Below are 26,598 nucleotides of genomic sequence, written 5' to 3'. Positions count from 1 at the left end.
AAATAACAACATCAGAAATAAAAGGAAATAAAAACTATATCAAATCAATATAGATACCGTGTAATATAGTCTGAAAACCCCTGTTTTGAGAATAATGAGGATTAAATATAAATGATCACTCATACCCCCTCAGAATCAGGCATACATTTTGATTCAGTCTACCAGACAAAACCCTAAGTTAGATGAAAAAAAGTATCCAACCAGGACTACGCACAAAGCCCAAGTGAGTCAGAGCATTCCCCAAATCCTGAAGCATTTCCAGTAATGTTTTAGAAATCCAAAAAGCCAAAAGAGAATTGCTAAGTAAATGCCCATGATTTCTCCCAGTTGCTCTTTGCCAGCTCTGTGCATCTTCTCCGTGCTTTATTCACTATGATATTCCCAGCAAATCAGCTTATTTATCTGTCTCCTTCATGCGTATCATCCTCTACTTAAAAAAAATCAACAAATGCAATAATAACTAGACAGCATTTCCATTTAGACTCACTTATCTGAACTTTCTTTTAACTGGGAAGGCCTCATCAAAGCTAGAAGTGCTTTGTTGATTTCTAAGTAGTATTGAAATCAGAACATTAAGGGTCTAGGATTGAAAGCCGTTTGGTATCAATCATTCTAAATCAGTCAATTAAAACATCAAGAAATGCTGTACAATTCTTAACCTAGCATTATGCAAGACCTTGTAACTCAAAAGGAGGTTTACCTCATTTGGAAGATAACAGAATTCTCTAGATTATAAAAATTTACAACTTAAAGACAATTCAAACTCATTTACCTAACATATGAACACAAAAGCCCTGAATAATGGAGGGGCTTTATCCCCATTAGTAAAGCCTTTTCTTAGGGAAATTTGGTATCATTGGTTCTGCTTTACCTATCACTGAAACACACTCCAGCCTAACTCAGATTCTTATAGAACTTAATTTGTCTCTCAGGTCCTCCTCCCTTTCATTGCATCTGGATATTTTATTTAAAAATCCGTGTGTGTGTGTGTGTGTGTGTGTGTGTGTGTGTATGTATGTATATATATACACAAGTACATATATTTATACTGCAAGTGAATATAATGATATGTCTATATCACCTAAAATGGTTTTACCTTGTAGTTCCAATTAAAATGAGAGCAAAAGTAAGATAGCTTACAAAACTTGGAAGAATATAGGAGAGGAAATAATTAAGATAAAATAACTAATTAGCAATGACCATGTTTTGGATTAATGCTTCTAGAGTTTTCTCATTACATTTGTCCTAAATTGAAACTACAAATCTGGTTATATGATTTTTTTCCATTTTTTTGTAGTGGACATTTAGCGAATTCATATTTATTTTATAATGAAAACTTCTCAGTTTTCATATTTTATTCTTTCACATCAAACAGCTTTTAAAATTTTAGTATGCAAAGATTTTTTTACTGTTATAGCTATGTTCCTATATTATTGTGAATATAATATAGACTATGTTTTGAACATAATTTCTTTAGTAACGTGTGTGTGTGTGTGTGTGTGTGTGTGTGTGTGTGTACTTATGTGTTAGTCTTGGGGCTTGAACACAAGGCCTGGGTCAAGTCATCGCATTTTAGCTTAGTGCTACCATTTTACCACTTTAGCTGCAGGTTCATTTCTGGGTTTTTGCTGGATAATTGGAAATAGAAGTATCATGGACCCTTTCTGCTTGAGCTGATTTCAAACCATAATACTCAGTTCTTAGCCACCTGAGTAGCTAGGATTACAAGCATGAGCCACTGGTACTTGTCTCCTTTATTGATGTGTGTGTGTGTGTGTGTGTGCATGCGCGTGTGTGTGTGTATGTGCCAACAGTGGGAGCTTGAACTCCAATCTGGGTACTAGCTCTTTTTTTTTTTTTTTTTTTTGCCAGTCCTGGGCTTAAGCTCAGAGCCAGAGGACTGTCCTTGGATTTTTCTCAAGGCTAGAACTCTACCACTTGAGCCTCAGCATTACTGCTGGCTTTTTCTAAGTATGTGGTACCAAGAAATCAAACCCGGGTCTTCGTGCATGCTAGGCATGCACTCTACCACTAGGCCAAACTCCAGTCCCCTCCTTAGCTCTTTTTGCTGAAGGGTGTTAACTCCACCACTTGAGCCATGGCTATACTTCTGTGTGTTTTTTGTGGTTAATCAAGTATAAGAGTCTTGTGTACTTTTCTTCCTGGGCTGGCTACAAATCATGGTCTTCAGATCTCAGCCTTCTGAGTTCTGACTTTTTGTAGTAAGTATTGTGCTCCAAACTAATCATACCACACTTGCACAAGCATACTTGAATCATCTCCACTCACTTTTTAAAAAATTGTTTTTGCAAATAATTGTCACCATTTGTCTAGGGCTGTTCTCAGGCAAGATCCCCCCTCTGCATTTTCCACATAATTGGAATTAATGTTGGGCTCCCGGACTCCTGGCTTCATCTGCTGATAGGGTCTTACTGTTTTTCCCTCAGGTTGGCTTTTGAACTCTGATCCTTCCATCTTTCCACTCCATTTTCCCACTACAGTTTAGTTGAAAATTCTGTTGTTGGGGGGAGGGGAAGCAAACATCAGTTGAATCTCATTCCTGAGATGGTTTTAAGCCTGGTACTTCATTTGTAAGTTTAAAGAACTCTAACATTCTTTCTGATTAAGGAATTAGCACCAAGTTTGCTTTTGAGAAACCACAAAACTGTTTTGGTATCCTTAAAATGTGTCACTATGCTATTTTTCTATTGATATTATTCAGAGTTACATACCTCACTGATGGCTTGTGAGTTGGAGCCCAAATTCACATGTCTAAGCTCGCATTTTAAAGAGTGCTTAGATTTCTTTAACACAGAAGCAGCCAGCAAGACTGATCAGATGATCTTTGTAGGTAGCTGTGGAGTGTTTATTACTTGTTTCTAAAAACAGAAGCTCTATGTTTAGAGCCTCTGACCCGCCAATTACTTAACTCCTTGCTGTACAATAAATACAATTTTTCCCCCCTGGGGATATGGTGTCCCTCATATTATCATCATTCCACTAAAATGCAGAAATGCTAAACAGGAAATTTAACAAATGATGCTTGAGGAAAACCATGCTTGGATAAATCAAGAATTGTATTCATAAAAATGTTAATTTTTTGCTCGTTTCCATAGCACATTACTAGATTTGGAGTGACTTAGAGATTAACATGGACTCTGAACAAGGATAACATGCAAATCTATGAAGCATTCTTTATTTTTTAAAAATGTAAATTGTCTTTCATTCATGTGAATGTAATAGACTACAAACTACTGTGAAGAAAACTGTGTTTTCTTTCTCACAAAGAAAATTTCTTTTGACATTTTCATTTTGCCTGCTTACTAGAATAGCTAAGGTCTCTATATAAACAAATTGAAAAAGAGATAGCTTTTAAAAAAGGAGGATTCTTTCGTGGTGGAGAAATATTTTCATACATCCTTATGCTATGCCTACTGTCTAATACTGGCAATTGCAAAACCACTATTTGCCATGATTGGCATGAAAATGCCATATAGATGATAAATTCATAGAGTATCAGATCCCAATTATTTACTATTCTGTCAGAAACAAGCTATCACTCCAGTATGTTTCAAAACATGAGAGTACAACACCAATTTGTAATGTTGCAATTGCTTAAAAGCAGTAATTTATAAGTTACGCATGTACCCAGGCTCTACTTTATGGTCTCATTAAGATTTTATCACTTACTTGTAAATTGGAAATAGCTCTGGATAAAATTAATGATTCCAGTCAGGATCATAGTATCTGATACAACAATTTGATACCAAACTGATAATAATTCAGTGTATTACTTTAAGCTGTGACTTAAGATCAAACACCAATTTGACTAGTAGCCTTAATTCTAGCTATAGTAACATGTTTAAGTTACCTTTGGATTACAATTCATCATATGGTTTTCCATCATATAATTTTGATGACTCTTTAGAGAAGTAATTTTGTAGATATTCTATAATATAGTAATTGTTCTTCATAACTGATATAAAATTGACCAATTAATATACAAGAAATAAAGAATAAAATCTATTATTTAAATATCTTAGCATTAAACTACCATGTGAGGGCTTATGAGGAAAAAATGATCAAATTGTCTAGGATTATTTTATAAAATAATATTTAGAAATATTTTCCATACATACAAATTCAAGTTTTAGGTAATTTTTCTGTAGGTTTAATGAACAGTTGTTATTTTCACACCTTTATTTCTCATAAGTATAAAAAGTATACAATTAAATTGCATGGTAGAAAATGTAAAATATAGTATATAGTTTATATATATTTATATATAATTTTTGTATAAGAATTTTTAGTATCTTACCTTCTAAAGCAAGAGACTATAAAAGATAAAAGAAATATTTCTATGTTTTAAAACTTCTTCTGATTATATAAGCTTGCTCCTTAGTATATATCACATATAAACTTCATAAGACAGTTACTATGGGGGCCATAGCAGAAATAAGTATAAATAACTGACTCCTTTGATAAGTATGCATGTTTCAATCTTTCGCCTGGTGATTCTAAAAATCTTAAGGAATGAATATCAAAGACAGGTTCAATGCCATTTAAATCCATGTTTATTTTAAATGCACATAGAAATAGTATATTTTATTTTTGATATTGGAATAATTACTTAAATATGAAAAAGTCTAGGAAACTATCATTAGAAAGAAAAGTCAGACCAATTATTCTTTGTTGCTTTACGCAACTTTGCCAAAACCCTCACTAAAGTCCTGTGTTCTGTTAACATGCACATGCATGCATACACACACACACACACACACACACACACACACACACGAAATCTGATAGCTTATGATGTCTTCGAATAAAGTCTATAGGCAAATCGAATAGCTTTAAATGAAGTAAATAAGTATAGACAGGTAAAAGTGTATACATAGGAATTGAAAGTGAATAAAACAAGCAATAGTAAAAAGAAAAGCAAGAAGTCATTACATTCAAACATTTGCAAATAATTCATCACATGTTCCTTCCAGACATTGATATAATGTGCTCAATTTTCATAAGCCATTTGTTATCATCGAAAGCATATAACATTCTTATATTGGAAATCACTTACTAAATTAATTAATAAGGTAGTAGCAATTAATTAACAGTTACCTTAATCATCTGAATTAATTTGGTTTCCAACCCTTTTACAGAAATGCACTACAGTTATTTATGGTTTAATATTCAGTAACCTCACCACCATGTCTTTTTATATTGTTTTGTTTTTCACCATGATGTGATACTGGAACTCACCCTGTCTTGTTTTTGATCTTTAGTATACCATACATAAAGATCAGTACAGAAGCTGTGATAACGTCTCTGCCAAATCATCAGATAGTGACGTCAGTGATGTGTCTGCCATTTCTCGAACCAGCAGTGCCTCTCGCCTCAGCAGCACAAGCTTTATGTCAGAGCAGTCTGAACGCCCCAGAGGAAGAATCAGGTGAGTTGGCAATGTGTTTATAGTGACTGGATCTTTATCCTTGGTATCAAATGCAACTAGTTCCCAGAATATACATTCTAGAATGTCTAGAAATATCATACCAAAATAATCGGACAGCTTGAGCTTTCTCAATTACTCTGTAATATCACCAGCAACAAAATATTTGAGTCTGTACTGTCCAATACAGCTTAATCTTACAGTTAGAACTTTAGGGATTGCCAGTTTTCCTAATCATGAAATAACACCCACAGACGAAGTCTTTAGGGTAGTATCTGAAAGTATTTTTTTCCTGTAAGGAACCAAATGAAAGCTATTTCATATTTTGCAAGACAATATCTGTCACAGTTTCTCAACACTATCATTGCCATGTGAAAGATATGTAAACATGTTTTTTTTTTTACAAAAGAAAATTTTCCTCACAGGCTATCATTTACTCTTCAGCCCCTTATCAGTTATTCTGCTCTCTGAGTAGATTGTGTGCTCATTAAGATAAGAAAAATCATATTGCTAATTTACATCATGGTAGTTATAAGACCTCTACATCACCTGTGTGGAAACATTAATAATGCTCTTTGGTTCTAGCGTGACAAATACCTTTGCTAAAAAAAAAAAAAGACTTATTCATGTTGTGTCTAAACGAGTGCAGACTCATGGAAGAAGCATAACTGGAATTTGTTGTTAACTAGTTTTCAGAAATAGAAGTTAGATGGAAGGAATTTTCTGGTTGATGAGAGTGAGGTCCCAACAAATATAAATGTTAAAAATAGCACTCTGAATGCCTGATGCTGTTTGCACAGTAAAATGTGTCCCAAAGATTTCTTCGTCCTGGGATTCTCATCTTCCTGTTAAGCACTTCACTTAGATGAGCCATTTTAAGTGTCATTTCAGGAAGACAATAAAGAAAAGACTAACTTTAGGCTCATTTGCAAGGATTTCTGAATTTTTTTTTATACAGAGTAGAACATGCTCATGTATTAGAGCCAAAGTTAATTTAGGAGGAAATTTCTTACTTGACAGATAAACACTGAATAACATTGTTATGACACAAAGCAAAATATGGAAGGATTTCTGGATTAATGAGAGTAGTGTTATTTGTTGAATGTAACAGAGAGGTAGGTCTAAAAAGGATAACAAATTTCTTACTAGTTCATCTGTTTTTCTCTAAGCACTTGGCTGTTTTCTGCTTTCATTCCTTCTTCTGTAGCTTAAAACCCATAAGAATTTAGACTCAATTAAAGAGCCAGTCATTAGTAAAAAAGCCAACCAAGAGCCTTGGGCCCTAGTAGGAGGGGTAAAAAGTGACATCAGGTTAGTCTTCCAAGTATTGTAGTTCATAGAAAAGCATAGAATAAGAGTAGTTTTTCTGTCACTATCTCCTAGCATCATCACTAACAACATGAAGATCAACTGTGATCTATGCAATATTATTTCTCATTTTTATTCATATACCTAAAATGATCATCAATTTTATAATTCTTTTATTCATCTTAACCATTTTGTGTGTGAGTCCTGGGGCTTGAACTCAAGGCCTGGACTCTATCCATGAGTTTCTTTTGCTCAAGGCTAGCTAGCACTCTACCACTCGAGCCATAGAATCACTTCTAGCTTTTTCTTTTTCTTTTTTTTTTTTTTTTGCCTTGTCTCCTTGCTTGTAAGGAGTTTTCTTTTTTTTCTTTTTTATTTTTTTATTGTAATTAATAAAAGGGTTACATGATATTTGCCAGACAGAAGGTGCATTAATTCACATATATTGATACCTTTTCACATGTCTTGGTCCCCATTACCCTCCCCTCCACCCCCCCCCCGTCTTGGTTTTCCCCCTTTCCCTATCCAATTTCAAATAACCAAATACAAATAAATCCAATATATCAGATAACAAAGTGAGATACTGTAACAATATGAGATAACCAAGGGACAGCAAAAGAGATGAGAGATAACATAGTACATTAAGGACAACAATCATTCATTGTATGGCTTTTGTTTCAATATCCTGGAGGTCTTTTCAATTAGCTTCATACTATATGGCCTTATGTATCAAGGTTTTGCTCTATTGCAGATCTCTGCTAGTAGAGCTCAAGGTTTCTACTGATTATGACAAATGAGGGGAACCATTGAGCCTAATTTCCTTTGAGTCTGGCTTACTTCACTTAATATGATCTTTTCTAAGACTTTCCATTTCCTAACAAATGGGGCGATGTCGTTTTTTCTGACAGCATCATAGAATTCCATTGTGTATAAATACCACAACTTGTTGATCCACTCATCAACTGAGGGGCATCTAGGTTGGTTCCATATTTTTACTATGGTGAATAATGCTGCAATGAACATTGTTGTGCTAGTGGATTTAGTATGCCCTAGTTTCTGGATGGTTGGGTAAATGCCAAGTAGTGGAATTTCTGGGTCATAGGGGAGCTCTATGTTTAGCCTTTTGAGGAACTGCCATATTGCTTTCCATAATGGTTGAACGAGTTTGCACTCCCACCAACAGTGTAGTAGTGATCCCTCCTGGCCACATCCCCTCCAGCATCTGTTGTTATTCGTTTTCCTGATCCTGGCCATTCTAACTGGAGTGAGGTGGAATCTTAGAGTTGTTTTGATTTACATTTCTTTTATGACCAGAGATGTTGAGCATTTCTTCATTTTTGTTTCTTCTTCAGAGAAAACTCTCTTTAAGTCTTTGGCCCATTTTTTAATGGGATGGTTGTTACTTTGGGGATTAGTTTTGGATTGATTCAATTTTTTGAGCTGTTGATATATTTTAGATATGAGGCCTTTGTCCATTGTATGGTGGGTGAAGATCTTCTCCCACTCTGTAGGCTTCCTAATTAATTTACTAGGTATGTCCTTTGCCATACAAAAGCTGAGAATTTCCGGGGCTGAAGATAATTTAGTTGTTATAGAGAAAGAACAGAAAATGAGTCAATCCAAATCTAGGAAATGTGAGAGAGTGCTTCAGGAGGTCCAAGATACAATTAGGAAGCCTAATTTAAGGCTAATTGGTATTGAGGAGGGTCTGGAGAAAGAGGTCAATGGTATTGGAAATATACTTCAGGGAATCATCTCAGAGAATTTCCCAAATATCCAGAAGGGCAGGCCCATCCAGATACAAGAAGCTTTTAGAATCCCAAACAGACCTGACCAGAAAAGAACATCCCACCGCCACATTGTAATCCGAACTGGATCAATAGAGACCAAAAAAAGGATCCTAAAGGCAGCCAGGGAAAAGGGATCAGTAACCTATAAAGGAAAACCAATAAGAATAACTCCAGATTTCTCAGCAGACATCATGCAAGCAAGAAGTGACTGGAAGCATATATGTCATGCCCTTAAGTCAAATAACTACCAACCAAGAATACTGTACCCAGCTAAACTCTCATTCATAACTGAAGGAACAATAAAAACATTCCATTCCAGGGAAAAGCTGCAACAATATGTCGCAACAAAACCAACACTACAGAAAATTCTCAGAAATGTTCTACACATAGAAAACCAAAATAAATGCAGTATAGGGAAAGAAATGGCACCTAAACATCATACCATCTAAGGACCACAAGAACTCTCAAGACACAGGCCCTAATAAAAGCTTTTAAAAATGGTAGGAACTAATAAATATCTCTCAATCCTAACTCTCAATATCAATGGACTCAACTCTCCAATTAAACGGCATAGGCTGTCTAGTTGGATCAAAAAGCAAGATCCATCCTTCTGCTGTCTTCAAGAGACACATCTTACCCCCAAAAACAAACATCTTTTGAAAGTGAGAGGCTAGAATAAACTCTATCAAGCTAATGGCCCCCATAAACAGGCTGGAGTTGCCATCCTCATATCAGATAAAATAGACTTCACACTAAAATTAGTAAGAAAAGACAAAGAAGGTTACTACATACTACTAAAGGGATCTTTCCTCCAGGAAGACATAACGATCCTAAATATCTACACACCCAATCCCGGAGCTCCAAACTTCATCAAGCAAACTTTACTTTCACTGAAACCATACATAGATCGAAACACAGTGATTGTTGGTGACTTTAACACACCACTCTCACCTATGGACAGATCAACAAGGCAAAAACTCAACAGAGAAACCTTAGAACTGAATAACTATATAGACCAACTAGATCTAACAGACATCTGCAGAATATTCCACCCAGCAGCAACACAATGTACATTTTTCTCAGCAGCACATGGAACTTTTAGCTTTTTCTGAATGGTTTATTGGGGGGGGGGAGTCTCACAGGTTTTCCTGCCCTGGCTGGGTTTGAACTGCAATCCTCAGATCTTTGGCTGAGTAGCTAGGATTATAGGTGAGAGAAACCAATGCCCAGCTTCTTCTTTACTTTTAAAATTTAAAAATGTGATCAACTTTTATGATAGAATATATTTAGAGTACAAAGCCACATTCATCTCCATTTTGCTTCATTTTCTAGGTAGAATCTCACACACTGCTTGCCAGTACTGTCTTCGTCTCAATTCTACTTTTTAAGCCTCCCATGTAAATGAATTTTTATAGGCTTGTACAACTGTGCCTGGCCTGAACTTTATTATTTTCTAAAACTTAGCCTACATTCTCAAGGAGATTAAAGTTGTACGTAAGGGCTTATGTTCTGGTTCCTTGTATACGTCTTTGCTCTTTATTACGTGACATAAAACATGTTTTATTGCACATTCCCTTGGATAGACTTTGAAGAGTCAGTAGACAGATTCAGAAAGCATCACAGCATTTCCCAAAGCCAGTGTTCAGTGTGTTAAAAGTCTGCCTAGAGTTCTTATGAGGGACTGCAAAAGAAATCCGATGACATGAACTTCACATTGCTGAATAATTCTATCCATGTGGTCACTTAAACACTAATGTTTTCAAAGCAGTTCTCAGTACACTTTCGTCCTAGTAATTAACATTCCACATCATTGTCTTCTGAAATGTGTTTGGGATGAGGGTTATACGTCATATCTCTTGTCCATGTCGTGGTTAAAGGATAGCTCTGTGTGAATAGAAGAATACTGTCTTCTTTGGGTGTATACTCCTTCCTTTAAGTGGTTTAGCTGTTCCCTCTCTTGCTTCACTGAATACTTCATTCAGATGGCCAAAAACATAATGCAGTTTTTAAGTTTAAAATTAAAGAAAAGTGATTGTAGGGAGGGAAAAAAACAGTCTCTAAAGGCAGATGACTAATGTCTAACTACTTAGAAAACTGAGATCTGTGGATTGCTGTTCAGAACTAGCCCTGGTAGAAAAGTCTATGAGATGCGCATCTCTGATTAACCAGTACAAAGCTGGAAGTACAGAGCTGTGGCTGCAGTGGTAGCATGACAGCTTTGAAAAATAAAAGCTAAGGGACAATTACCAGGCTCCAAGTTCAGGCCCCAGTACAAGCAGGGAAGGCAGAAAGGCAGAGAATGGGAAAGAAGGGAAGAAGGAGTAGGAAGAAGGGGAGGGGAAAGAGAGGGAAGAGGTGGAAAGGGAGAAGTAAGACACATAGAGAAAAGGAAGGAAGGCAGGAAGGAAGGAAGGAAGGAAGGAAGGAAGGAAGGAAGGAAGGAAGGAAGGAAGGAAGGAAGGAAGGAAGGAAGGATGAATGGATGGGAGGGAAGGAAAGGAGGGAGGAAGGGGCGGAGGGAGGGAGGGAGGGAGGGAAAGAAGTTTTGTATGGAATGTACCTCAAAAGATGTTTCTGCATCTAAGTACAAACTATAAAAATATATGAACAGATACACCATGATTAATAACAAAATGAATGTATAGAAACAAGAAGAAGTCTACAAATCATGATTTTTTTTTGCCAGTTCTGGGGCTTAAACTCAGAGCCTGAGTACTGTTCTTGGACTTTCTCAGGGCTGGAGCTCTATCACTTCCACCACAGCACCACTTCCAGCTTTTTTTTTTGTTCTTTTCCTTGGTGGTACTGAGGAATTGGACCTGGGTATTCGTGCATGCTAGGCAAACACTGCCACTAGGCCAAACTCCCAGCCCCTTAATCTTGATTTCTATCTTCACAAAAGAAGCTTATTTTTTTATTTTTATTTTTCTTACTTGTAATACCCCTCTTTCACTGAAGGCAGATAAAACCCAAGCGTTTATACAAAATTATGTGTTCAAAGAAAACATGAACACAATCTTTATTGCTCTAAGATATACAATTTTGGAAGACTTGTCAATACCTAAATTTTTCCAACATTTAAGCTTGTGATATGTGTTCTTCAGGCTCTACTAAAATTTATGTTGTTGGGTTTTACTAATCAAACTTAAATTTAAGGTAAATATTTTGTCTTTTATTAGCTCCTTTTAAAAGTATATTATCATTATCAAAAATGCTTAGAGAATAGAAAAGCTTCTTCTACAAGCTCTCTTTTATTAACAAATAGCAACTTTGCAACCATAAATATACTAACCTTGCATTTAATGTTAAGTACACATACAAATCTGTATATATTGAAGGACATGTCCTTAAGTTTATTTGGAGATTCTTTAATTTTTGCTCTACAAGTTTTAATACTTAAATTTTGAGGAAAGTTATACTTATTTTTGAAAAAATGTTTCAAATATCTGAAATGCTCTCTTCATTTCTCGAGTTATTAAATTTATGAAGACATTTTTTCAAATACCCTTTAGATATTTTCTAATTATGCAGAAAAATAGTACATCTAATGATTTTCTATTTTAATAGCTTAGACTAAATGAAGCTTATTTTATATGCTTCGACTTTTTGGACATCAAATGTACACAAGGGAGCATGGCAGATTATTTTTACATAAGATATTTACCCAGTTATAAAAATGAATTATAGTATCACATACCAATTATAGTCATAACAAAATATTGCTTTGGTTGTGAATATAAGTTACAGTAGTCTAGATTATGTCTGGTTACAGAATGTGGGGTCCAGATGAATAGCTTTTCTTAGTTATGTACTTTATGGATGATCACTTAAGTGGATATTTTGCAGGGAAACAGAACTGGTATAGTTGGAAACAGAGCTCTCAGTATTTCTATTCTTCTAGTTTATTAAAGATTGACTAATATATGTTTAATGAAATTTTATAAGATCATTGATTTTTTATATACAGAAATGAAAATATTGTTATATAATTTCCAAAATTTAAAACAAGCAGAATATCTTGTCAAGGTGGGGTTATTGATGGAAATGATAATTAGATCTTTAGTGACTACTTCCATCTTTTGTATTTTTGTTATTTTTTATTATCTTTATTATTATCTTTTGTATTATCTTTAAGTAGTTGTATTCAGGGGTTTCAATTCAACTGTCCATGTACTTTTTCTCTTTTTTTGGCCAACCCTGTGCTTGAGCTCAGGGACTAAGCACTGTCCTTGGGTTTTCTCAAGGCTAGAGCTCTACCACTTTAGCCATACCACCACTTCTGGCTTTTTCTATGTATGTGGTACTGAGGAATTGAACCTGGGTCTTTGTGCATGCTAGCCAAGCACTCTATCACTAGGCCATACTCCCGGCCCCTATCCATGTACTTTTTTTTTTTTTTTTTTTTGGCCAGTCCTGGGCTTGAGCCCAGGGCCTGAGCACTGTCCTTGGACTTTCTCAAGGCTAGACCTCTACCACTTGAGCCTCAGCACCACTTCTGGCTTTTTTCTATGTATGTGGTACTGAGAAATTGAATCCAGGTCTTCATGCATGCTAGGCAAGCACTTTAACCACTAGGCCAAACTCCCGGCCCTCCATGTACTTTTAAAAGTGCATTTTAGCCCTTCCTTTCCTGCAGAAATACACTTCCTGGTAGCTTTATTTTCTTTTTATTTATTTATTGTGGGTCATGGGGATTGAACTAGGCCTGGGTGCTGTCCCTGAGCTCTTCAGCTCAAGTCTACTACCCTACCCTTGAGCCAAGCCCCACTACCCATTTTCAAAAGGTTAATTGGAGATAAGAGTCTCAGGTCCTTTTGTGCCCAACTGGCTTTGAACCTTGACCCTCAGATCTCAGCCTCCTGAGTAGCTAGGATTACAGGCAAGAGCCACTGCACCAGGCCCTTGTAGTTTTATTTTCTTTATGACAATTAAATTAGACGCTATTCGTGCCCTATGTGATAATTTCAACATACCAAAGATGAAAAATTCTAGTCAGTGGCCCTCAAGGAAATCCTTATTCTGTGAACATATGTTTACACATTGGCATATTAAACTAGCAGTATTCTATTAACTATTCCTTACTTTAAATATCTCCAGGTTTCAATAATAGCCAAGTAATCAACAGTAAGTATATATTCATTTAGCAAACACTTGCACTGTTACCACTACTATCTAATTCTAGACCAACTACTAACCTAATTCACGACCATCTATCTAATGGTAAGACCATTAGATAGACCATTAGATTCCACCTGGGAATCAGGTGATTCCCAGTCTGCACCCTCTTCGCTGTGTAGTTTTATTAGTTTTGCTTTAGCTACTTACCTCTACTTGCGATTGGTTAATTAGAGATAGGAGTCTCTGATTTGTCTCCCAACCTTGATCCTCTGTCAGGGCTGACTTCAAAACCTGATTTTCAGATCTCAGCCTCCTGAGTAATCTAGGATTACAGACGTGTGCCGCCAAGAGCCCAGTTTAGCAATCTCAGTTTGCAAATAACAATAGAAGTGAAGCAACTTATTGAAGTCACATGGTCAAAAAGAAGTAGAGCAGCAATTGTCTAAAACATTAACTAATATACTTAAAGCTGACGTCCTGTGAGCGAGCTTTCCTAGGCAGGCAATCCCATCTCCATGTGTCAGGGAACATCTCCTCCTGGTTCAGGTGCCAGTTCTGTCTTTTTTTTTTTGCCAGTTCTGGCTTTGAACTCAGGGCCTGGGCACTGTCCTTGGGCTTTCTCAAGGCTAGAGCTCAACCACTTGCACCATAGCACCATTTCTGGCTTTTTTCTATGTATGTGTTTCTGAGGAATTGAACCTGAGTCTTCGCTGGTGCTAGGCAAGCACTCTACCACTAGGCTAAACTCCGGCCCTTCTTTCTTTTATTGTTTTTAATTTTTAAATTCTTTTCTTGTTCTTTAGTCTGATCTTTACATAATTTACAAAGATGTTTCAATTTAAGGCTACCATGCATCTTAGTCGTGTTACCTCTCCCATGTTTCTCAATCTCTCTCAACCCCACACATCCACTCTAGTTACATTGCTTTATTTTCACACATGTGCATTGAATATTATGACTTATTGGCCCATTCTTCTACCACATCCCAAACCCCTTGAATCCTGCCTTCTTCTGACAAAACATGCTTCAACTTCCTGATTCATTATTCAAAAGAATTGCACTATTGTAGTTCTTTTTTAGAGATACCATACTTTTGTCAATTTTAATGTATATATATGCATATGGCTCTGAATATTTTTCTATATATGTTAATAATTTACACCTAACTTCCCATAAGAGAGAAAACATGTATGCTTTGTCTTTCTAACTTACTAAATTTAATATAATTTTTCCAGATCCATCCATTTTCCTACAAATATTATACTTGATGGATGAATGAAATTCAACTTATGTATGCATTTATGTTTATATACATATGTGTGTCTACATATACATTTTTGTTTGTGATGGGAGATATATATGTGCATATGTATACACATATATGAATACATGATTATAAGAATGCAAGCATCTGTATCATAACCCGACTCTGTCAAGTCTGTAAAATTCCCATCTTATTAAGGCCTACATTTCATCGGTATCATGCCTATTTCTATGCCAATATCACATTATTATAATTAATATAGTATATTTATTATACTAATGATGAATATTGTAAAGCTGGTTTCTTCACCCAATTCTTCCTCTTCATCAGTAGTATGACAGCTGGTTTGTCCTTTGTTCTTATTTTATAATACATATTATTTTTTTTTTTTGCCAGTCCTGGGCTTGAGCTCAGGGCCTGAGCACTGTCCTTGGACTTTCTCAAGGCTAGAGCTCTACCACTAGAGCCTCAGCACGACTTCCGGCTTTTTTCTATGTATGTAGTACCGAGGAATCGAACCCGGGTCTTCATGCATGCTAGGCAAGCACTTTAACCACTAGGCCAAACTCCCGGCCCCATTATAATACATATTATATATGTATACTTGTATGTATAATGCATCTAAGTACATTCCACAAAAATCAACCATTTTGTGATATATTAAACCTAAATTAATTTGAGGAGAATTGAAATCTTTATTCTATTCAGTATCTAACTTTTTAAATTGATTTTATTACCTCTTAGAAGCATTATGTTTACTAGCTTCTGTTTTAATTACCCATCTTCCCAACATATACATATATTTGTGTGTGTGTGTGTGCCATTACTATGGCTTGAACTCAAGGCCTTGTTCTCTTCTCTAGATTTTTTTTTTTTTTTGCCAGTCCTGGGCTTGAGCTCAGGGCCTGATCACTGTCCTTGGACTTTCTCAAGGCTAGAGCTCTACAACTTGAGCCTCAGCACCACTTCCAGCTTTTTTTTTTCTATATGTGGTACCGAGGAATCGAACCCAGGTCTTTGTGCATGCTAGGCAAGCACTTTAACCACTAGGCCAAACTCCCAGCCCTCTTCTCTAGATTTTTCCACTCAAGATTACATTCTACCACTTAAGCCACACATTCATTTCTGGCTTTTTTTTTGGTATGTGTGCCAGTCCTGGGGCTTGAACTCAGGGCGTGGGCCCTGTCTTTGAACACTTTTTGCTCAAGGCTAGCACTCTGCTATTTGAGTCACAATGACACTTCTGGCTTTTTCTGTGTATGTGGTACTGCAGAATCAAATCCAGGGTTTTGTGAATGCTAGGCGAGCATTGGACCACTAGGCTTTGCTCCCAGTCCTACCTTTCTGGCTTTCTAAGTGGTTAATAGGATATAAATGACTCCCAATTTCCTACCCATATTGGCCTTAAAATAAGATCTTCAGAACTCAGTCTTCTGAATGGTTAGGATTTATAAGCATGAGCCACCAGCCCCTGGCACCAAATATTTCTGATATTATCATGAAGAATATACTTTTCCTCACGTATTATATATGTTCATTTGTAGGAATAAAAATACTTTTCTCCTGTAATTTCAAATGATATTAGTCTGACTTTTTTGGAATACTACTTAATATTTGCCCACCAATTTCATTTCATAATATCTCCATTTTCATACAATTTATATATATATATTTAAGTTTTAAAATATTATTTACTTATATTGTTCATGAACTATTTATAAGCTGGTCTAACTTTCCAAAAATAAGGAGCATATTTGGTTGCTTTTTGTTATTCATTTTTTGTTTAGTTGCTTTAATGATACTGTGATTAGGATGTTTTTGCTTGGGAACTGATTATTGGAATGATTTGATGCTTGCTTATTGAGTTTTTTTAAATGTTGCAAATGTGCTTAGGAAGAATGTATATCTCTGAATGTTAAGCAACTAAGCGATATTCAATATAAACAGTATACAGCTTATAATTTACCTTGTTCAAAACTACTATTTCTTCTCTTATCCTATGACTGATTTACTCAGAATACCTGCCCAGCTACATTCCTGTCCAAAAATGCAGAGGTTTGTGACCTTTTTCATACCGTCCAGTTTTCTTTTACAGGTTCCAATTTAGAATTATTTTAGCTTTCTTGTGAGTTAACTATTTTAACATCATATAGCAAATCTCTTAATCCTAAATATAATTCTTGTCATTAAGTCTGTTTTTCCTCATGTAAGAATAGAAGCTTTTAAAAAATGCTCAATATAAGTATTCTTTCACATTAACTTTTTTTTTGTGTGTCCAAACATTTTTCTGTTAGCTCTGATATGCAGTGTAGAGCTGAATTTAATTTGGTTTCTTTTTTCAGTGTCACTCCTAGTATGTTTTAATTTTTACTTAAATTCAAATTACATTAAAATAAATTTAGTTTTATTGAATTATGGGTATTTCTTGATAGGCAGTAGTAATTACTGAACTTAGGGCATCAGATTTGTTAGACACTTACTCTACCCCAGTCCTTTGAAGTTTGTGTTTCATTTAGGGCTTCCTTAACTTTTACGTAAGCTGATCTTGAACTACAATCTTCCTATCTCTTTTTCCCTCATTACTGTAACTGGGATTACAAGTGTATACCCACTTGTCTAGCTGATTTATATTTTAGTTTTTTAATGAACTTGGAATAAATCATACTATTTTATTTTCTGTCACTTGTTGAAAGTTTTATTTTTCTTTCTTTATCAATTTTTCATGCACTTATTTTTATTTCATTTCTACTTATCATTCCTGTACTATTTAATGGGTTTTCTTGGCCAATTTTGTATCTCTAATATACTATATTTGTTCAAGCAGTAAAAGTAAAGTCAAAAATTGCTTGTAAACTTTCTAGGAGTGAAAAGCAATGATGCAATGTCATCCACTTCATTTCTGCTAATATTTCTTTACCATTAACATTTTGCCCAATTTTAAAAATTATAAAAACTGATTCCATTATTGGATGCTGTCTTTCTTCTAAATGTATTATATCAATCCATATATTTCCTAGTTTCTTTGCCAATTATTTATATATTTTAGACTTTCACTTGTTTGGTTTGTTTGTTTTTTGTATTATCAATCCCTTAAGGAAACTACATGCTCTTCTTCTCCCTGAATTGAATTTATTTTTCTCAGTACTAGGGCTTGAACTCACAGCCTCAAGATCTTGCTTGGCCTGTTTGCTCCTGGCTAGCAACCTACCATTCAGCCACACTTCCGTATCTGGCTTTTTGCCAGTTACTTGTTACTAAGAGTCCTGACAATTTGTCTGATCAGACTGACTTGGAACTGTGATTGACAGATCTCAGGCTCCTGAGTAGTTAGGATCATAGGCATGAGCCACCAGCACCTAGGCAATAGTACAATTTCCAGAGTAATGAAAGGGAGAGATGGAATTTAGACACTTCTATTAAAAAACCAACTAACAAGATTTTTTTTAATTTTTATACGTGGGCCTCGCACTTTCACTGTCTTTTTTGCCCAAGGCTGTCACTCTGTCACTTCAACCATGTCTCCACTTCTGGCTTTTGGGTGATTAATTACAGATAAGAGTCTGTCTCATTGAATTTCCTTCCTGCCCAGGCTAGCTTTGAAATTTGATCCTCAGATCTCACCCTTCTGAGTAACTAGGAGTCCAAGCACAATCCACCAGCACTAACTTCCTACAACTGGTTTGATATCATGAGCCTTTAGAGGGACACTAATGATTACATTATCTAAGATATATTTTTCTTACCTCCTTGAAGCAAGAACCAATAATTACTCTTTGGATGAAATATGCTCTCAACTTAAATTCAGACTTAATTGTCTGATCAAGTACAGTAATATTTATATCCCCCCAAAGAAAGAACTATGACCACAGATTTAAGATTACAAATATCTGATGCTAATATTTCCTACTTAGTTTTGTAAAAAACAAGAAATTAAATCTGTAATCCCAGCCATTTTGGAGGGCTCTGCATCCTCCCAGCAACAGAGTCACCAGCACTCAGTGAAGGGACCTGGAGTCAGTTTAATAGCAGGGCAGCTGCTGCTCTCCACCTTTGAGCTGATAGAGAGCAGCTCTGACGTCCAGTGGGGCTGAGATTTTAAAAGTAAACACCACAGGCAGGTGGTAGTCACCATATGATGTCACCTTAGGATTCCATAGTCAATAACCACAAGGATGAAACCACAAGCCAGTGGCCCTGTCCACTCTCAGGTGGTCGAGCAGGTTAAGTATTTTTACAAAAACAAAATCAATTTGGCAGCTAAGCCTGCCAGGTCATTACAAAATCTTTACCTACCATGGATTTAGTAGTTCTTTAAGTATATATTAGGAACAACAGCTATTAACTTCACTGACATCTAACCAGAGTCAGTGAAAATGCCATTACTAAGGGATGGCTTTAAAACAACTATTAATTAAAATATAAATATCTCAACAATAAATGTCACACCTTTGAAAATCTCAACAACAACAACAAAAAATGTTTAGAGAGTGTCTATGGCACTAGGGAAAATGTTAGCCCTGGAGCTCCTTGAAAGAACATGTTATACCACAGAGTGTGGTGACCAGGACTCCAGCAGAGCTATTGCCAGCACTCTGGATGACTGCTGTCATACCCCACGAGCCACACGACCTACTTATGAAGATTGCCAACACATGGCTGGTACCCCTCTCCCCTTACTCAAAAATAAACAGTAAGGTAGGCTGACTGGCCCCAGTCACTAATCCTATAGACTCAACAGGCTGAGATCTGAGAATCACAATTCAAAGCAAGCTCAGGCAGGGAAATCCTTGAGTCTCGTATCTCTACTTAACTATCACAAAAGAAAAAAAAACTGAAGTGGAACAGTAAGGCGTAGAGTGCTAGCCTTGAGTAGTTTTGCTCAGGGCCAGAGGTGAGGCCCTGAGTTCAAGCCCCAGGACTGGCACTGTTGTATCCTGGCTACTCATATGGGACTCACAGCAATAAAGTCACCAGTCCTCAGTGAATTGAGCTAGGAGTCATTTTAATAGCCGTGCAGTGATTGCTCTCCACCTTTGGGCTGGTAAGCACCACACCAAAGTGGTTATAACTGCATGCAGTGCTCATCCGCCTCACCTTATGATGTTCAGTCAATAACTACAAGGTCGAAACCACACACAGGTGGCTGAGCATTTTTACAGATTAAGCACTTTTACAAAAGTGGAATTTGGCAGTTAAGCTTAACAGATTATTATAGCACCAAAAAAAAAGAGCAAAAGCAATAATACCAATTCCAGACATGAGAATACTTTGTAACAGATTAACTTTCACACACATGAAACTACAAGAATGAAACAGAAACCCAGAACAAATAAAAAGCAGTCTTTTGGATTACCATTGAACGCAAAATGTTAGAAATGTGAAGGGCTCCAATCTTGGAATAAAGGCAGCTGGGGATGGGAGGAAAGGAGAACCCACCGTGTCAGTAGTGTTACCAGTGCGGTCTGGGTTTATTACTCTGTCTTCACCATTTCCTCGAGTACCTGGCTAAGAATTCTGCAACATTGTTTAGTGCCCAGTAATCACAAAATAGCTCCCCCACCCCACCTCAGTCCCCCCTGAAGGCCATGTGAGCCCTAGCCTGGGGTCTGTGCAACATGTCCTTGCCAGTGTGCACGGGTATAGCATGTGTGGCACACGTTGCTCCAGATCCTCCTCTTTTACTTTGACGATGTCAGTGTATGACAGAACTGAGCACTGGTTCATGCCATTTTAAGCAGAGAAAAGCAGTTACTATTTCTTTTCCTTTACTTCTTTTCTTCATTTTCAAGTCACCAGCAGTGTGTCCAGTGCTGGATAACAGACAGCTATCACGCTGCCACCTAGATGACAATACTTTCATGCTGCCCTGAGCTCAAGCTCAGCACTGGTAAAAAAAAAATAAACAACACTATAAAGACCAGAAATGAATTTAAATTATTGTTGTGTAGAGTTTATATGACATTTTAGGCGATGAACTTTGTAAAGTATCATCAAATATAATGTGATTAAGCATAAAATGTTTTTAAAAAGTAATTCCTGTGATAAATAAGAAATTTTGTGAAAGGTTAGAACACTGAAGACTACATAAACTTCCCACAAAGAAGCATATGTGAATCAGGAGCTGATGGCTCACGCCTGTAATCCTAGCTACTCAGGAGGCTGAGATCTGAGGATCACAGTTCAAAGCCAGTCCAGGCACAAAAGTCCATGAGACACTCAATCCAAATAGCCCCCAGAAGAAGTGGTGCCATGGCTCAAAGTGGGAGAATGCAATCCTTGAGTGAAAGAACTCAGGGACAGCATGTAAACCCTGAGTTCAAGCCCCATGACCATCACCACCAACAACAAAAATGACATGTATGCAGGCAGGTGAGTGAGGTGCAGTAAAATTATAGGAACCAATGATTCTGAAGTCTTGGCTTATTTGAAGGCATTGAATCTGAGCAGTGGTCTAGTCTAAGTATGTTCATGAATTTGAACTGATGCTTATTTTATCAAGCACTTTTAGGAGGTATTTGATGCCTTCTAAGTTATCACTCAAGCTATTGTGAATGGATTGGTTTTCTAGTTTCTCACATTGTTCATTATTGGCATACAGAAAATCTACCACATTTTCAATGCCAATTATATAAATAATACATATATATACATGTACACATGTATACGTATATATATATATATATATCCTGTTATGTTTCCAAGAGTATTTATAAGATCTAGAAGCATTTTTTATAAAATCTTTACAATCTGTGAAGTATAGGATCGCATCATTGACAAACAAGGATCATTTATCTTCTTCCTTTCCTATTGGAATCTTTTATTTCTTTCTCCTTTCTTGTTGCTCTCGCTGAAAATTCTAGTGGCATATTGAAAAAGAATTATTTCTCTGGCTCATTTCTGGCTTTAGAGAAATGATTTCAGCTTTTCTTTATGTAATGTGATTCTGACTATATATATTTTTTGCCAGTCCTAGGGATTGAACTCAGGGCCTGTGCACTGTCCTTGAGCTTTCTCAAGGCTAGTACTCTACCTATTGAGCCAGAGCACCATTTTCAGCCTTTTCTGTTGTATATGGTAACCAAGGATTCACACCCAGAGCTTTGTGAATGCTAGGCAATCTGCCACTAGGCCATACTCGCAGCCCTAACTATAATTTTTTTGTATACTGTGTTTTTTTATTAAGTGGGGAAACATTTGTTCTAGTCCTAATTTAGTTAAAACTTTTATCATAAAAGGATGAGTTTTGTCAAAGATATTTTCTAAATCAGTTGTGAGTTTTTGCTCTTAATCTTATGTGATGTGTTACATGTAACGCATACTTGCATACCTGAGTGAAGTCAGCTTGAAATATAGTTCATAATCTTGTTAATAAGGTGATGAATCCAGTTTACAAGAGTTTCAGTGAGAATTTTTACACCAATGTTCATCTAAAGAGATTGGATTATAATTCTCTCTCTGCCCTCTCTCCCCACAACCCTTCTTCCTTTCCTTCTCCCTCTGTCCAGTTTTGGAATTTGGTTTCATAGAATGAATTTGGTCACGTCCGTTCCCTTTCTCTTTTATGGAAAAGTTTTGAAGAATGTTAGCATTGATTCTTCTAGAGCATCTTCTAGAGAATGTTAGTATTGATTCTAAAGATCTGATAAAATTTGTCAGTGAGCGTTTCTGGTCTTCAGCTTCTCTTTCTTGGAAGATTATTACAGCTTCAATCTCATTGCTTGTTAAAGATCTCTTTAAGGAGTACATATACTTATTCAATATTTATAGATCAATTAAATCTAGAGATATATACATGCCTGCTAGATTTTCTACTTTGAGTAGTTTCAAAGTATTCCCTATGATACTTTGGATTTCATTAGTATTTGGTATGATAGTCTCTTTGTCATCTCTAATTTTGTTATTTCTTACTTTGGTCAAATTACCTAAGGAGTTATCAATCTTATTTTTCAAACATCCAGCATTTGTTTCATTGAGTCTTTTTTATATTCCTTTAGTTTCATTACATTCATTTCTGCCCTAACACTTATCTACTAATTTAGAATAGACTTGTTTTTCTTGAGGAAACGATGGTAGTTCAGCACTAAACTGTTTGAGAGCTCTTTGTTTTGTGTTGTAGTGTGTTTTGTGTTGTAGTCACCCATAGTTATTAGTTTTCCTCTCAACATTGCCTCTGCTGTATGGTAGGTAGGTCCTGGAAAGTAATGTTTTCTTTTTTTATTACATTTTAGAAATGTTTTTATTTCCTCATGTATTAATTCAGTGGTGCTTTTCAATTTCCATATGTTTGACTATTATCTGTAATATCTTTTGCTGTTGAGTTCTAGTTTAATTCCATTATAGTCTAAGAAAATAAAGGAACTTTATTTAATTTGTTAGATCTTATCCTAAAATGTGATCTGTTTTGGTGAAAAGCACATGGGCTATGGAGAAGAATGTGTGATGTATGGCTGATGGATAAATTTTCTGTGTCTCTTAAGTCTTTTTTGCCTATAGTTTCATTTAGTTCTGACATTTCTTTATTGATATTTCCCCCTTTTGATTATCTATTAGGATAGTGCACTATTGAAGTCTTTAGTTAATGTTTTGCTGAGGTCTATCAGTTTTTATAAGTCCAGAAATTTATGTTTAATGAACCTGGCTACTCCAACATTTGTTGAAAACATAACATTTCTAAGTGCTTTGATTAAAAAAACAAACAACAGGTATTTTGTGGGGCATCAGTGACATGCCTATAATCCTAGCTATTCTGGAGGCTGAGATCTGGGGATTATAGTTCAAAGCCAACCTAGGAAAAACAGTCTGTGAGACTCTTCTCTTCAACTAATTACCAAATAAATAGAAGTGGAGCTGTGGCTCAAAGAGTTAGAGTGGTAGCCTCAAACAAAAAAGCTCAGAGGCCTAAGTTCAAGCCTCAGGACTGTCACATACATACACACCAAAAATGTCCTTAACAAGTGATGGCTTTTATAATTTAATTCACTCTGAGAAGCACACTATTATTTTCATTTTGTTATTTTTTCAATGTACATGTTCCCACTGGTGATATGCCATGTTTTAATTAAACACTGTCTCAGTACTGATAACATCTTCAATTTGACTGGATGTGCCACTTTATGGTTAAGTCTACAGGTAAGGTTTATAATACAGGCTAAATCATTATCTCCACCAAGCCCCACTTCCACTACATGTCTAAACCATTGCTGAAATTCCAGGTATACCTTCTTTATTAGCTATCATTTCTATTAGAGATCAAATAGTCTAATTCTCTAGAAAGACTGAGTTAAAGTCCAAGAAAATATACACCAGGAAATGAGTACATAGAAACGAGGAGGTGGAGAGGGATAGATCAGTAGAGGAAGGAAAGAAGAGGAGAACACAGTCAAGTTTTCAAGATCAAAATAAATTTAAGAAAGAATTCATGTTTTATACCACAATTAGGGAAACAAAAAAGGGAAGGGGTAGGTCAAAGGAAGAGGGAATGTTGAAAGGGTGACACAGATCAAGATATATTGTATTCATAAACTACTTTGTTAAAATGCAAAAATAAATTCAATACATATCCTACAAAACTAAGAAAAATGAGAGAAGGGGTGGATTGGGAAAATTAGGTGAGAATTTGAAAAGGGGTGACCTTGATGAAGGGGTGACTGTATTCAACTGCTTTGTTGAATGGCAAATCCTTTGTGCAACAACTTAAAGATAATAAATACATTTCTGTGGAAGAGCCTATAATCTATAGGAAACAGAACAATGTATGTTCAAGCTTTTAGGGTTGATTTTGCAGGTGACTTACATCTTAACTAACTTAATTACTGTGACTACTTGAAGCATTAAAAATATAGTTCAAATCAGTTACATTATTTTACATTTTCTGTAATCTTACACTTCATTGAAAAGAGTATGTAATCCATTAAGTAAAACTATGTAGATGTTTAAGAGAGAATTTCAGGCTAACTGATTTGTTCATGACAACACTGACTTCAACCATAAAAAGTAAAATTATGACATATTGGCCATTTAGTCATAAGTTTAGTCATAAAGCTCTTTTTAATGAGATAGAATTTGCATTGTATAAAACTGACACAAAGTATGCAGTTCCATGGTTCCTAAGATTTTCATAAAATTATACAATCATTGCAGTATAATTGCAGTGTAATTGTCAGATCCCCCAAAGAACCCATACCCACCCACAATCCTGTTCTCTACACATGAAAAAAAATCCCCAATCTACAGTTTACCTTTATGGGTTTAACTCTTAAATATTTCAAGTATATGGAATTGTATCATATGTATGGCATTTATTTCTGGCTTTCTTATATAGTCTGCTTTTAACTTCATCTACATTATGGCACAAGTCCATATTTGATGGTTATTTTGGTTGATCACATCCCATTGTACAGTTCCTAATTTTAATTCATCAACAGATATTATATAAATTATTTCCAGTTAACTATTATAAATAATATAGGTATGAATGTTCATGTGCAAGTATTTGTGAGAAATATGTTTTCTCTTGAGTTTATATATAGGAATGAAATTGTTTGGTTAGAGTATGAATGAAACATTACATCATATAGAAACTGTAAGTTAAACTCTGAATTGAACAGAACCACCAATCTTTTCTGAAGCACATCATTTTGCATTTTTACTAATAATATTCCAATTTCTCCACATTCTCATCACTACTTTTTCTTATTTCCAGTCCTTCCCAACCCCATTAGAGCTGCACTAATACATGTAAAATGAAATCATATTTTAGTATGCTTGTTCAGCCCAGAGTCTTTGCCTAATTTGATATCTCCACTTGGTGGATTTCAGTCATTATATTAAAATTATTATAGACCAATAACATCTTAAATTTTTTCCTTAAAGTTATAACCTATTCAAAGTAATGGAAGCTCAATTTCTTTCATATGTGGGGATACCTTAGCTCTATATGTTAGAATCATTGAGGCAGTTATTGCTTTATGTAGGCCCATAAGAAAAGGAGTTTTGCCAAATGTAAGACATCTTTGCATCCAAATTGTCCTCCCTCATGGTTATCTCTTGGGAACACATAATGTAAGAGATATTTTAATCACCAGCTGAGAAAATGCTTTCAGTAAAGAAAATTAGAAACTAGCTAAACACCAGAGGTTCACTCTTGTAATCATAGCTACTCAGGGACTGAGCTCTGATGACTGAATTTCAAAGCCAGCCAGGGAAGGAAAGACCCTGAGACTCTCTCCCCAGTTAATCACCAAAAAGTCAGAAGTGGAGCTGTGGTTCAAGTGGTAGAATGCTAGCCTTGAACAAAGAAGGACAGGAACAGTGCCCAAGATCTGACGGCAAGCCTGACTGACACAAAAAGAATAAAAATAAAAAAGAATTGAAAACTATAGTTTTACATTTCTGCCATAATGCCAAAATCAACATGGAAACCTAAATCAACATGAAAACCTAAATCAATATGGAAACATAAGAAAACCTAGATTTTATAGAAATATTTTGTTTGTCTGCAGCAGACATTTTCATAAGTTTTGTAAGTTTTTAGTAGTAGGTAAACAAATATACATGCAGAAAGACTAACAACCATATTTCCTACCAATTGTCACTCAACGTTTAATATACAATCCCTGATATGTCTAATGAACATCATCTTTGGATAGATTTCCTGTCATTAATTTGAGAAG

The 26,598-nt window shown here is 35.7% G+C and overlaps 1 protein-coding gene and 1 non-coding gene across 34 annotated transcripts in view; both read left to right on the top strand.

Annotated features, from left to right (window-relative positions):
- Rims1 (regulating synaptic membrane exocytosis 1) overlaps window positions 1-26,598 on the top strand; it is a 492,115-nt gene that overhangs the window by 402,154 nt on the left and 63,363 nt on the right. For 26 of the 33 annotated variants that reach the window (XM_090338562.1, XM_090338560.1, XM_090338558.1 and 23 more), the window contains one exon: window positions 5,283-5,449. The exons of the other annotated variants lie outside the window; for them this stretch is intronic. In XM_090338562.1, coding sequence (XP_090194688.1) covers window positions 5,283-5,449 — 167 coding nt within the window. The remainder of the gene's footprint in view (window positions 1-5,282; window positions 5,450-26,598) is intronic. 33 annotated transcript variants of the gene reach the window in all.
- On the top strand, window positions 3,102-3,203 carry LOC150060131 (U6 spliceosomal RNA). Its single transcript, XR_016536536.1, has one exon. It is a non-coding gene; the product is annotated as a U6 spliceosomal RNA (small nuclear RNA).

The sequence above is a fragment of the Megascapheus bottae genome, chromosome 8 (assembly GCF_031878675.1).
Source record: "Megascapheus bottae isolate mThoBot1 chromosome 8, mThoBot2.hap1, whole genome shotgun sequence".
Taxonomy (NCBI): Eukaryota; Metazoa; Chordata; class Mammalia; order Rodentia; family Geomyidae; genus Megascapheus; species Megascapheus bottae.
This window is presented reverse-complemented; position numbering and strand designations above follow the sequence as displayed.